This window comes from Ambystoma mexicanum, chromosome 2q, assembly GCF_040938575.1.
Source record: "Ambystoma mexicanum isolate Mex_15411 chromosome 2q, UKY_AmexF1_1, whole genome shotgun sequence".
Classification (NCBI taxonomy): domain Eukaryota; kingdom Metazoa; phylum Chordata; class Amphibia; order Caudata; family Ambystomatidae; genus Ambystoma; species Ambystoma mexicanum.
Window position 1 is genome coordinate 1484231265 of NC_090924.1, and position 13985 is coordinate 1484245249.

A 13985-nucleotide genomic window follows, 5' to 3' on the forward strand; every position below is an offset into this window, starting at 1 on the left:
GCAGGGGGGAAAGGGGAGGGGGAAGTGCAGTACATAGGATAACAGTAAAATAAATAGAGACAATAAATAATAAATAAATAATAAATAAAAATGCTGCAGCTGGTGGAAGATGCACGGGTAACTGCAGACATCAAGTGTCAAGTGCTAGTAGGGGCTGTAGGTATACACAGAAACAGTCCCCAAGTGAAAGGGTTGCCAGGGGGTTAGTGCAGGTGTGCAACTGGTGTGGAGGAGACCTGGGCCTGAGATCAGAGGGTAGCCAGGTAATCAGTTTCAGATTCAGTCGGGAGATCAGCAGGGGAGAGGAGGAGAGAAAGCAGAAGAAAAGAGGAAGGTCTTGAGGTGCTTCGGGAACCGGAGATGGTTCTCTTCAAGTTTCAGAGAGGCAGGGAGGCTGTTCCAGAGGGAGGCCCCAGCAGAAGAAAGGGATCTACCACCAACTCGCTGTTTGGAGAAGCGACTAACCCTGATGGAGTTCTAAGCGGATGAGCGAAGAGCTCGAGAAGGAAGATATTTAGGAAGAGAGAATTGAAACTATTGAGGCCCCAGGCCCCAGAAGGCCTTATGGACAATGTAGAGGGTTTTGAACTTAATCCTCACCGCCACAGGGAGCAAGTGCAGAGATTTCAGTGCTGGAGAGATACGATCCCTGGGATTGAGGCCAAGGACAAGTCTTGCAGTCCTATTTTGGATGAGTTGCAGAGGGCGGAGACTTGAGGCAGGTAGATTTAGAAAGAGGCTGTTGCAGTAGTCCAGCCTAAAGAGAACCAGAGCTCTGGAAACAGTGAGCTTCTGGGGGAAGGAGAGGAAAGGAAGAATACCAATGAGGAGGTTCAGCTGGTATCTTAGAGATGTCAGAGATGTGAGGAGAGAAGGAGAGTGTGGAGCCGAAGATGACCCTGAGGTTTTCAGTCTAACATGTGAGAGCAGGAGGCCGGCCAGAGCGTGAGAGGAAAGGAGGGAGCATGTGTGCCAATGAGGAGAATCTCTGTTTTACTGGCATTAAGGCAGAGATCATTGGTGGCACACCACTCCTGGATAGCAGACAGTCAGAGATGAGAGAAGGAGAAGAGGTGGCGGAAGAGAGCCTGAAAATGAGTTGAGTGTCATTTGCATAGCACTGAAAGTTGGGACAGAGAGGGGCAATGTGGTGGGCAAGAAGTGCCAGGTGTTGATTGAAAAGCCAAGGAGAGAGGATAGACCCCTGGGGAACAACACAGGTAGAGATAGAGATAGAGGATAGGAAAGACCCAAGTTGGACCTGGGAGGGTCGATCAGAGAGGAAAGAAGTCAGCAAGCCAGGGCCTGATCAGTTATGCCCAGGTTATCATGGAGACATTTGAGCAGGATGGCATGGTTCACTGTGCCAAAGGCAGAAGAGAGATCAAGTAAGATGAGGACACAGGGGGTGTTGGAATCAAGGTTGGAGAGCAGGTCTTCACAGATGTTCAGGAGAGCTGTTTCCGTGCTTCTGGCAGCTCTGTAGCCAGACTGATGGTCATGGAGACAACCAACAGATTCAGTGTTTAGATTAAGCTGGGGGATGGCCAGATTTTCCAGGAGTTTGCCCAGGAAAGGAGTGATGGATATTGGGCGCTAATTAGCCAGCCAGGAAGGGTTGGCAGAGGATTTCTTAAGAAGAGGGTGCACAAGGTAGTGATTCAGGGGGGAAGGGAAGCCTCCAGTGGCGAAGCAGAGGTCAGCTAGCGGTGGAGCCAGGGTGTCAATGTCATTCTTGATGGTTTTTGAGGAACAGGGGTGAACCTGTTTTGACGAGACTTTCATAGATCGGACTTGTCTAGAAACCTTGTCTGGGGAGAACAAGGGAAAAGCCAGAGAAAGAGGGAGGAGAGGAGGAAGGAGTAGAGGGAGTAGGGGGAGAGGAAGAGAGAGAGGACAGGATGTCCTGAGCTTTAGAGATGAAATGAGAATCCAGGGCCATGCAAAGGGCCTGGGAGGGGACAGGAGAGGTAGAGACTGCAGCAGTATTGGCCATCTCCTTGGCACTGGTTGGAAAACACTAATTCTTTACATGTAAGGAAAAGTGTTGCATTTAGGATTGTCTCTTTTTAGTGGGAATGTATTAAAAGGCAAAGAATGTATACATGCATTACAACTTCCACCATCTCCCTGTGCTCATGAAGTAAGGAACACGCATGTGCAAAATATTCTAGCAACTGATTTAAGCGGCACTTGGTGTAATGAGGTGTAATATTGTACCACTATATGGAAAGTGGTAGTATTGGGTTTAAAACAATGTACCTTTATATTTAAGGAAAGCTGATACGTTTTAGTAATGCCTAGTTTGCTTTTAGCAAGAAACATACAGTGTATACATACTTCAGCAGTAGCAAACATTTTAAATGTATGTAAAGGAAAGGAAATGCAGTTGGTAAACACTGGCATCGCACTGGTAAGTGGTAGTTGATGTGGGCAGGGGGTGAAAGGTGGCAGGATAATCTGATCGCAATGGTTGGAAAACATCACATTTATATATAAGGAAAAAGACTGGTGTTTTAAAAATGTATCTTTTTAGCACCATTTTATTGAAAGTCAAAAAATGTCAAAAAATGAACAGGTGCATTAGGAGCCTCGCCATCTGTAACTTTTTTGTTTACAAATTAAGGAAAATGCACTTGCAAAAAATTTGTACAATACGGTTAATTGGAAGAATGCACTTTCTGAACATTTTAATGGTACAATTAATTGCCACTTGATGTGAGCAGGTGGAAAATGTTGGCAATATGTGGCATCTGATAGCACATTTGAGAAATCACCAGGAAATCAGTTTTCTTTTTGGAAAAAATGTCCTCTTCATTATACAGACCATGCACAGCACATGACTGTCAATAAAAACCACCTAAAATGTGGTGCTCCATAGTGTATGGCTCCAATCGATGCGTTTCGCGGTTACCTCACCGCTTGTTCACAACTTTATATATATATATATTTAATGAAAACACTTTGTTAAGAGGACATTATGGTTAAGTTGCACTAATAAAAACCTATGAAATTCAATGAAAAACATTTTTCTAGATTACATTTCGGTTAACATGGGATCTAGGTTTTAAGGTGAAAGAGATTGTAACAAAGCAATCTGGAGAAAGAGAAGTGGACAGGTTGGCAGATAAAAGATGCCAGGTATCTTATATGTCATCTGCCTCCACCGCGATGACAAGTGAGACGACGGTGCAGAAGAATGGTGTTCGATAATGTATAAAGGAACCAGTAACAAGATGATATTTGCATTATCATTTTTTTTGGACAAGTTGAAAGAGAGTCTTCAGAGAGTCAATGAACAAGTGATATGAATAATAGCCCGGAGATTGGCTTTTTATTTATTTTTTAGACATGAACAACTATGAAAATACATACACTGATACAAAACAGTTTGTAATTTTTTGTAAAAGTTTTGTAATAAACTAAATAAAAAAATTAATTAAAAAAAAAAGTTTACATTTATATTTATTTTCAGAAAGGGATGGGTAATCAGAGTGTGAACCAAATATAGGGGAGTTTGGAGGTTGTACATTTTAATGATTTTGAGAATTGGGGATTGAAATTTCATCAGCACGCGTATTATAATAATGTTCTGGGAAGGACAAAGGTCCTCTTTCGGGAAAAGGGTCAGAAGTACATGTTGGGCAATGAAAATCATATTTACAGATTACATGATTTTTTACATAATTAGATAGTTCTGCAACTTGATTTTTTAATTCAAACATTTGAGTACAAAATGTATTAATTTTGGTTTGAACACTTTCCATTTGTCCTTCGTCAGTATTTACAAATGGTTCCTCATGATAATTGTCCTGGAATTTTTATTCTCAGACTTTGTGGAAAATAAAATAGATGAAAAAGATGTAATTTAATAACTGATTGTCACATTTACCATTAATACATTCTTTATCTGTCATCTCATTTTTGGGGAACTTATCCTCGAGCCACTCAAGGGTGCTTTCCATTTTTATACAATTATATAATTACTATTTTCAGTTACTGAAAAATTATTGTGCAATGGTAAACATTTGGAATAAAAGAGAAGGTAATGTTTACTTATTAATTTAAAAAATACTCTTTTTCTGTGCTGCCTTGCTGTGCTTCAGTTCGTAAGAGGTGCTGAAGTACATTATTTACATAAGGTGTACAGTTATATTCAGAATCCATAATATTGTATAATTTGTAAAAAAAAAAAAAAAAAAAAAGGAGTTGCTGCAGAGGTGACCAGTCTTGCAGGCAGCACACTACGTTTGTTCACTGAGACAGAATCTTTCTGCAGTGTTGATTTTTGATGGGTGGACCCTTCAAAAACCACACCGGGCTGCGGAGTGGCCACGGAGCGGCTGCAGAAGGGAGCAGTCTTGCAGTCTGTCAGTGATGGCAGACTGCAGACAGCCAGACACCGAAGGAAGGCACCTCTGGAGTGGACGTCAGCTAGGAGAGGACCGGCTGCAGCCACCCCAATCATTAACAACGAGGACGAGAACTTTATTACAAGCATCTGCACAGTGTCATTCATCGGATGGATGCCTGAAGAGACCGGAGTCAGCCCTGGTCCTAACTTGATTGTAGATCCCAGATTAGACCTAAACCCAGGCCTGCTCTCTGTTGAGGGTGAGACTCTTTTCTATGATATGCTCACAGACTGGTCTAACTAGACAGGCAAGGAAGGCTGATCACCAAAAAGAGCGGGAGCACACACCGCCACAAAACCAGCCACAAGGGAAAGACCACAAGTTAGTATTTGGATGGAGTGAAAGACTTCAATGCAATAGGATATAGCCAATGCATACCTATACTATGCTATCTTGTTCCTCTACTGGTAAGGGTAGGAGAGATGTTCAGAGCAGTGCCACAACGAAAGGATAAAATGAAAAAAAGGAAGGTTAGCACAGGGAACTACTCCGAACAGCATGCAGAGCGCTCTAGTGTCGGGGAGGTGCACATACTGCAGAGCGTTCCGGTTGTGCACGTGTGACAATAATACTTAGGTTCAAATGCAAAGAGGAGTAAAGGTGTGGTAATCTTGAAGAGTCCAGAACAGCAGTGGAGATGCAGAAGACAGACTAGCAAAGTGGCAGTAAACAGAGAACTGAGAAGTACCTGCAGGTGAGCTGTGTAACAGTGACTGGACTGGAGCTGGTATCCGTAATCCAAGAGCAATCCCGGGGCAAAATGGAGAGTCAGTACACAGGAGGTCGCAGACACCAGAAGCACGTAAACCAGAAGTAGTCCGTGGCCAAAAGTGAGAGTTGGTACACAGAGGTTCGCAGATACCAGAAGTACGTAAGCCAGAAGCAGCCCGTGGACAAAAGTGAGAGTCGGTACACAGGAGGTCTCAGTTGTAACAAGACATGGTTTAAGGGCAGTCCGTGGAGAATGCAGAAAGTTCGGTACACAGAAACTGATTCAGAAGGTTGAAGACGGAACTTCGGAAACACTGGTTTCAACTTCAATTGGAAGCAGCGCTTCCTGTTGCGTGTAGGTTTTTGTCATAACGAAAGCGAGGCACTGGATGCACATTGGATACCGCAGGCACGTGGTGCGGGCGAGATGGGTAAAGTAGTCCGGGCCCAATGTGGAAGACGGCAGCAACTGCCCGTTTCTATGGCAGTGTCCAATGCCTATGGAACGGAGCCGAGAAGCGCTGTATTGTGTGACAAAAGAGGGTCTGCGGCTTCTTGTAAGGACTCCGGAGAGAAGCGTGAGTACCTGTGTGTGCTCTGTGGGGCACAGACGACCCCTGAACTGTAACACACAGCGCATTAGATCTGTAAGCATGCCGGCTGCCGAGTCCTCCACCGAAACTCAAATTTACGTTCAGTCATGACAAGCTGAGTAAGACCTATGTATCTCCTGCCAGAGCACACCTGAAAACTCTTTCAGATGAGGAATTGAAGAGATGGGCATGGATTCCGGGGGCCCTAACACAGCAACCTCGTAAATAGCAACTAAACAAAACCCTTACGCCTCTTCCCTTGGAGGCCAAATTGGATAATTCTTTGACCAAAAACGTAATTATTGGGTAGTGGAACACAAGAGGCTACACCCATCACACTATGGCTGGATAAACCAATCTGGGAGTCTTTGATCTGCTGTGCTTACAGAAAACTTGGTTGATGACAACCCCAAGCTTGGATGGGTATGAAATCAGCCTATCGGCAGCCTCCAAGTGCATTAAAGGTCGACCCACTTCAGGCCTTTTAGTAACTTTGTGTTCTTGCAGCCCCCTATGCCTGGTACAAGATCTATCATCAACTGCCTTTATACAAGCGGAACTAATCTCTTGGACCCACTCCAAAACAAAAATCTTAACACGCAAAATTGAATTACTCCTGGTGATGAACATTTATTGGAATCCTAAGGTTCAAACCCCTAAGACCTTTATGAACATCACGTATTCCATCACTGAACAAGCAATCACATCATATAACATAAGCCACATAATTATATGTGGGGACCTCAACGCCACCTTCCCCAACCTGCGGGTGTAGACGAATAGGAAGCACAGAGCCTCAAGCATCACTAGCAACTGGCCCAATTCTGAATCTAAGAAACGGGGCACTGCTTGGGCCGACCTAATGGAATCAAGAGATCTTCACAACCTCCACTCATTGACGCCAAAGAATATACCAGCAGTTCCCACCTGGGAAAGAGATGGTCTCAGGAGTACCATAGATTATATATATGTCTCAAAGGAGCTTTTTTCCATCATTGCTTCATTTGAGGTGGTCAACAAAACGCCACACAGTGACTACAACATCCTAACAGCCTCATGGCCCACTTCAAAGTTCACACTTCAAGCAATGAAGACACCAATAGAGAGTTCTACCCAGGGATCACGGCTAAAACTGACGAAGGAAGCAATCCGCTCCATTACCAAGGTATACATCTGTCTACCCTAAAATCTGTCTACCACCCTGCCATCGTCTCCCTCTGCCTTCTCTCACCTCACGACTCCATCTCCTCTTCTCTTACCTCACTAGGCCACCTCAAATTCAAGTTCCTCTGTCTAGTCTACAAATCTCTCTATGGCCTTGCACCTCCCTACCTATCCTCCCTTCTCACTTTCTATACTCCTTCTCGTTCACTCCGCTCCGCTGACCTTTTCATACTCGCTTCTCCTCCTCTACCCTGCGCCCCTTCCCGCTTCCGCTCTTTCCAATTACTCACTCATTTCCACTGGAATCGCCTCCCTCTCTCCATCCGCTCTTCTTCCTCCTATCCTACCTTTCGCACTTCTCTAAAATATTATCTCTTTCATTCACCTCCCTAAACCTCCTACTCCCTCTCTCACTTTCATCGATCTCCACTCACACTTAACTTTATCTATAATGTAAATTGTTCCTTGTACTGTTTTCTGGTGTGATTCAACTGTTATGTAATGCTTGCTGTATTTTGCTTGTTCCTCTTGTAAAGCACTTTGGATTAAAGTGCTATACAAATCTAATAAAATACAAATACATGGCACAGAATGACTACAGGACGAGATATCAACCCTCACTGGAATTAGATTATCGCCCACTCCTCACTCCGTACTTACATCCAAGAAAGACGCTGAAACAACCTTCACAACAACATCTACACGTCTATAATTTGGAGTTAAGGGAGAGGAGAATACTCATGAGACGAGCCAGCAATAAAGCATGTATCAGCAACAAAAGTTAAAAGTACTTACAAAAATTGGCGAGTAATCTTCCGGTGAGTACTCTACCAAAAAGACTTGGAGACCATGCTCTGTGCTCTCTGCAACAGACACTCCAAAGACTTCTGGTCACTAGTAAAAGCCAAGTCATCCTCCACAGGTAAAACTTTACAAAACTGTGTGAGTGAGGATGTCTGGATGCGCCACTTCAGAGAGCTTTTCCACCAAACATCTGAAGCAGCGAGTACAGATCAAAATCTCCCAAAAAGTGCCAGGGACGTGGAACATGACAAAGGCCCTCATTACAACCCCGGCGTTAACCAATGGCACTATTAGCGTCATGGTTAACGCCGGTAACTTAACGATTCCGCTATGGTGAAATGGGGAATTACCATCCCATTCCAAGGTTGGTGGGGCGGTAATTCCCCATTTACATTTGGCCCTTCCCCATTCCCATTTTTGCCCAATACGGCTCAATGGGAAAGGGGAAGGCGGTAATTACGGTACCGCAAAGGGACCTCGTAGTAAGGCGTTAAGGGGTTAACGGTGCCGCAACCTTTTACGGCGCCGTTAACCCCTTAACGCCTGGGTCGTAATGACCCCCAAAGACTCGATACTGAAGAAAATTAACAACCTGAACAGATCGAGAGCACCAGGGCCAGATGGGATTACGAACATTCAACTAAAAGCACACCCGGAAGAATGAGCGGACCAGATCCACAAAATCATTGGTAGATGTATAGCCCTGAAAACCATACCTGACTCGTGGAAAACAGGTAACATTGTCCCCATCTTCACAAAAGGAGGGAAAAGCGCCACAAGAACTATCGCCCTATAGCTTTGCTCGACGTCGTCAGCAAGTTGTTCGGATCGCGACTCCTTGATAAATTTCTAACCTGGGTCAAAAGGGCTGGTTGTGCCGACCCATACCAGTCGGGATTTGTCAAAAACCTGGACACAACTGCTAACGTCATGTTAATGAGCATCTTAAAGGCTAAAGTGCTGGAGGGGAACCCGGGAACCTTCATTGCCTTCATAGATCTAGTCCAGGTGTTCGACAGGGTAAATAGAGAGAAAATGTGGTCAAAACTAACATCCTGGAACTGTCCCACCTCACTCCTGAAGCCTGTCAAATCGCTTCAAACTGACCCTTCCATGCAGGTGAGACTCAACGGAGCAGGCCAACTCTCGAACTCGATAAACACCACAAAAGGCGTCAAGCAGGGTAGCGCCTTGGCTCCCGCTCTTTACAACGCCTACATGGGTGACATTGTAGACCTGGAAAATAACACCAGATCTTTTGCGCCAATTGTAGGAGAGGAAAAGATCACACGGCTCCTCTATGCAGATATCATTCTTTTGGACCACACAGCAAAAGGCCTCCAACTCCATCTAACCAGCCGCTCATTATACATTAAAAAAAACGACTTGGAAAAAAACACAAATAAAACAAAAATCATGCACAACAACTAGAAGGGCGGAAATGCTACACTGGTACCTTGAAGCTGGGCAACTGGAGACAGTAACGAATTCTAAATACCTAGGAGTGATAATCAACAGCAGTTCAGTGGAAAGGCCGATGCAGAATTCACTTTATGCCAAGATCAACACACTAGCTTCGTAAACCATGGCATTTGACAGAAAATTTGGGCAGCTTTCTTTGATCCCAGTACTCAACTTTTATATCGTATGGAACGGAAGCGATGCCAAACATTCCGGCGGGGATCTGGAACAAACTGGAAGGCCTCTTCTGGTGTAAAATTCTGAAACTGCCATCCTCCACGCCAATTGCTTCAACCAGAAGAGAACTAAGCTTGTCATCATTAAAAGCAGCTACTGACAGAAACAGTCTGATGTTTTTCGGGAAGATCCGGCTAAATCCTTGCCCAAAAATATTCGAAACCAGCAACAAGGAAATAGAGGGAGGCAGAAATAGGATGCTGACAGACTGGTCTAAGAAAAACTTGACTTTAGTATCTGCCATTGGAAGCTCAGAGGAGGAATTGGATCGTAACCTAGAAAAAGTCAAGGATAGACTTAAAATCTGGGATTGGATACAATCTCTGGAAACAGCTTCAAACAACAAATCAACACCTGCCTCGAAAACACACAAAAAATAGATTACCCAATGAAATATCTGACTACATTGCCTGACAGAATACTGCGTTCCACATTCCTCAAAGCTCGGCTGAACGTCCTAAAAACGAATGAGATCCTGGCAATTCAGGGTCAATCCTCCTCTAACTCGTGTCGTTACTGTAAAGACAAGACCCAGAAAGAAACAATACGACACCTTTTACTGTCATGCCCTGGAACAGCAAACCCACGAGACGCTTATTTGAAACATAATTTGGAAGCAGCACACATACTGGAAAAGGAGGCCTGGTGGTTCAGAATGATTAACGGGGACAAGACATCCCTGGTCACAGCCGTGACAAGAGCATCGGACTCGAGCAAGAAACTGGCAATAATACGTAATCATCACTAACCAAGAACAAGGCCAAACAGACAATTGACCAGCGGAGTTCAATACGTCATAACAAAAGGACAAAGGAAAGGAAAAACACCATCGCTAACCAACAAAACTGACACTGAGAACTGTTTGTAAAAATTAACAAAATAATTACATTCTAATAATTTAAAAAATATGTATATATATATATATTTGTTTTAGATTTGGAAATATATAAGTGTATATACATTTACATTTGGGTTGCATTCATTGTTTGTAATGTTGGTTTTTGTACATTGTTTCTGTTCAAAGGAAACATAAACATTGTGTTGTCCCCTGTGTTTTTGGGTTGGTTCATGCCACCTGCTGCCAGGTACACCTGCGGACGATGGATACTGTCTGCAGATGTTGGAACAACTGCATAGTGGGCAGAATGATTTTTTGATGCAAAGTTTGAAAAACACAATGGCCCTCATTACGACCCTGGCGGAGATCCATGGTGCAATTTGCACCATGGACCATGGCGCAGAGCTGCCAACTCCGCCATGGGGGTTGGCGGACTTACCGCCCCATTCCGACCTTGGCGGGGCGGTAAGTCCCCAATCCCCATTTACCCTTCCCCATTCCCATTTTTGCCCCATAGGGTATAATGGGAGTGGGGAAGGCGTTAATTACGCCACCGTAGATTACGGTGGCGTAATTAACGAGGGGTCCCGTAGCGCCATGGATTTTTCCGCCCGGAAAATCCGGGCGTAAAAATCACCATGGCGCTACGGAAAGTCCTAATCTGGCGGAGAGGTACGCCATGCATTACGCTGGCGTAAACCCCTCTCCGCCAGGGTCGTAATGAGGGCCAATGTGATAAATAGGAGGAAATTAGAGTGCAATGGTAAAAACCTATGAAATTCAATGGTAAAACATTGTTAAAGGGACTTTATGGTTAAATTGCACTACTAATAATCTATCAAATTAAAATAAAAAAACACCAAATTCACCAGTTATGGTAAGCTATGCAACCATAACTTGCACCACTGCCATGCACGGCTAAGACTAACACCCAGGACATCAAAGATTACATCATAAATGACATCACCCCTGCACTTGCGTGGTCTGAATTATACCTGGCCTAGTAGGATCGTTGTCTGTCTTCCCCTTGTTTCCCCCCGCCTCGTCGCGCCTTGAAACACTTGTGTATAGGCGCGTTACAAATGCCATATCATATCATATAAAGTATTAAAGTGGCATCATCTCTCTTGTCTACACCACATTCGTCTAAATGCTTGAGTGCCACTTTCCTGCAAGCACTTTGGCTAAGTGGGCCAAGCAGCGCCCAAGAACGCCCTACCTGTACAGATCACTTGCCCACTTGCACACAAGATAGGAATAAAAGATGAGCAATTTAGACAGACCAGTAAATATGTAGTTATTACCTACCACTTCTGTTAGTGATTTCTCCTTCTGGGCAGAAGGCACAGTCATAGCAGCAGATTGGCTCTCCCTCCCGTTGAACCTTTCTGTATCCAGGTTGACAGCTCTCACTGCACGCAGAGCGGGGGGTCTGAGAAGGAAAGTTACAAAGAACATGGCGGATAAAAAAGAAAACGCATGCAAATGTGTCAGAGGATGAAGAGGTATGGGGCAACTATGATAATATTGGCGAGCTACGGGTCTGAGGAGGAAGAGACAAGGGCCACGTGTGATACAAATGACTTGTGCATTGTGCAAAGGTTCTGAGGAGAAAGAGACAAAGGACAAATGTTATAGCAGCTAGGTTCTGAGGAGAAAGAGACAAAGGACAAATGTGATAGCAGCTAGGTTCTGAGGAGAAAGAGACAAAGGACAAATCTGATAATATCAGCTATGTGTATGAGGAGAAAGAGACAAATAGTATATCATTTTGAAATGTACATGACATCTCTCTTTCCAGTAGCAGTCATTTAGTAACATTGCTTATTTGTTTCCATTTTGGGCTTACAATGTTTTTCCTCTCGCTCCCTCATAGTCATGTAGGCAGAGGGTGACTAAAGCGGTAAGTCCTACCATCTTTTTCTTGGACACAAAAATTTAGCTTAAGCTGTACAAGTGCAGTCAACCAGGCTCTTGCTCGCTGATTCTGTTGTGATGGCGGTGATAGTGTGGGAGGGAGGTGGTGCCCTTGCCAGCAGGAGATACCAATTGATATGTACCACTGCAGCATCCAGAGGTCTAGAGTGTTACTGGAATGGTATGTCAAGGACTCAGAGCAGCAGAAGCTTGTTTAGCGCATTGTGTCACCAGCCAGGGCCACATACACCACCAATACACCCAATAGCCGCAGCAGTGGGAGCTGGATCAGGCACGCGGAAATGCCCCACAGCTACGACACAGAGAGAGAAGTTCTAATGTGGCACTGCAGAGGCTAGTCAGGTGAGTAAGCAGTGTTATATACTATTTCAGCTTCTCAACTCACGGATCCGTGGAACCCATGCCGGGTGGTCCACCCACAAGCTGTGCATAATTGTTATTCATATGTATTGAATGGTAGAACCCTAGCAGCCATATGAAAATGTACTACAAGTTATACTTTTATCAAAGTTCTGAAACTGAGCAGAGAAAAAACATCTGGGACACACCACAGAAATCCTGGCAGTCCCACCAGAGGCAACAACGATTGTTATCAAATTGAGCAAATGAGAGCAAGACACACTCTGCAATAAATGAAATAGGCTAAAACCTTCAGTTCTAAATGTCCTGTAACGTTATCTGATTGAATGTCAGCTCGGGAGTCCCTAACCCACCAAGGTTCCCAGGCATGTGGAAACCAGACTAAGGGGGTCCCTAAGCTTTCCTCAACCTCCATGTATGCTTCATACCTATAGCTGAGGAATTCCTAACCCACCAAGGTTCCCAGGCATGTGGAAACCAGAGTAAGGGGGACCCTAAGCTTTCCTCATCCTCCATGTATGCTTCATACCTATAGCGGAGGAGTTCCTAACCCACCAAGATTGCCAGACATGGGGAAACCAGACATGGGGGTGCTAAGCTTTCCTCATCCTTCATGTATGCTTCATACTTGTAGCCAAAGAGTTCCTAACCCACCAAGGTTCCCAGACAAGTAGAAACCAGACATGGGGGGCCCTAAGCTTTCCTCAACCTCCATTTATGCTTCATCCCTGCAGTTGAGGAGTGCCTAACCCAACAAGGTTCCCAGGCATGTGGAAACCAGACTAGTGGGGTCCTTAAGCTTTCCTTATCCTCCATGTATGCATCTTCCCTGCAGCCGAGGGGTCCCTAACCCACCAAGGATCACAGACATGTAGAAACCAGACTAAAGAGGGTCCATAAGCTTTCCTTATCCTCCATGTATGCTTCTTACCTGCAGCTGAGGAGTCCCTAACCCACCAAGGTTCCCAGACCTGTGGAATCCACACTAAGGGGGGTTCCTAAGCTTTCCTCAACCTCCATGTATACTTCATCCCTGTTGCCGAGGAGTCCCTAACCCACCAAGGTTCACAGACATGTGGAATCCACACTAAGGGGGGTCCCTAAGCTTTCCTCAACCTCCATGTATGCTTCATCCTAGTCACTGAGGAGTCCTTAACTCACCAATATTCCCAGCATGTGGAAACCAGACATGGGGGTCCCTAAGCTTTCCTCAACCTCCATGTATGCTTCATCCCTGTAACTGAGGAGTCAGTGACCCACCCAGTATCCCAGGTATGTGGAAACCAGACTATGGGGGTCACTAAGCTTTCCTCAACCTCCATTTATGCTTCATCCCTGTAGCCGAGGAGTACCTAACCCACCAAGGTTCCCAGACATGTGGAAACCAGAGTAAGGGGGTCTGTAAACATTTCTCAACCTCCATGTATGCTTCATCCCTGCAGCCAAGGGGTCCCTAACCCACCA

General features: G+C 44.8%; 1 protein-coding gene across 1 annotated transcript in view; it reads right to left on the reverse strand.

Annotated features, from left to right (window-relative positions):
- The window catches only part of LOC138568910 (vomeronasal type-2 receptor 26-like), a 191136-nt gene that overhangs the window by 11638 nt on the left and 165513 nt on the right, over window positions 1-13985 (reverse strand). Inside the window, exon 4 of the mRNA XM_069646690.1 lies at window positions 11532-11655. Coding sequence (XP_069502791.1) covers window positions 11532-11655 — 124 coding nt within the window. The remainder of the gene's footprint in view (window positions 1-11531; window positions 11656-13985) is intronic.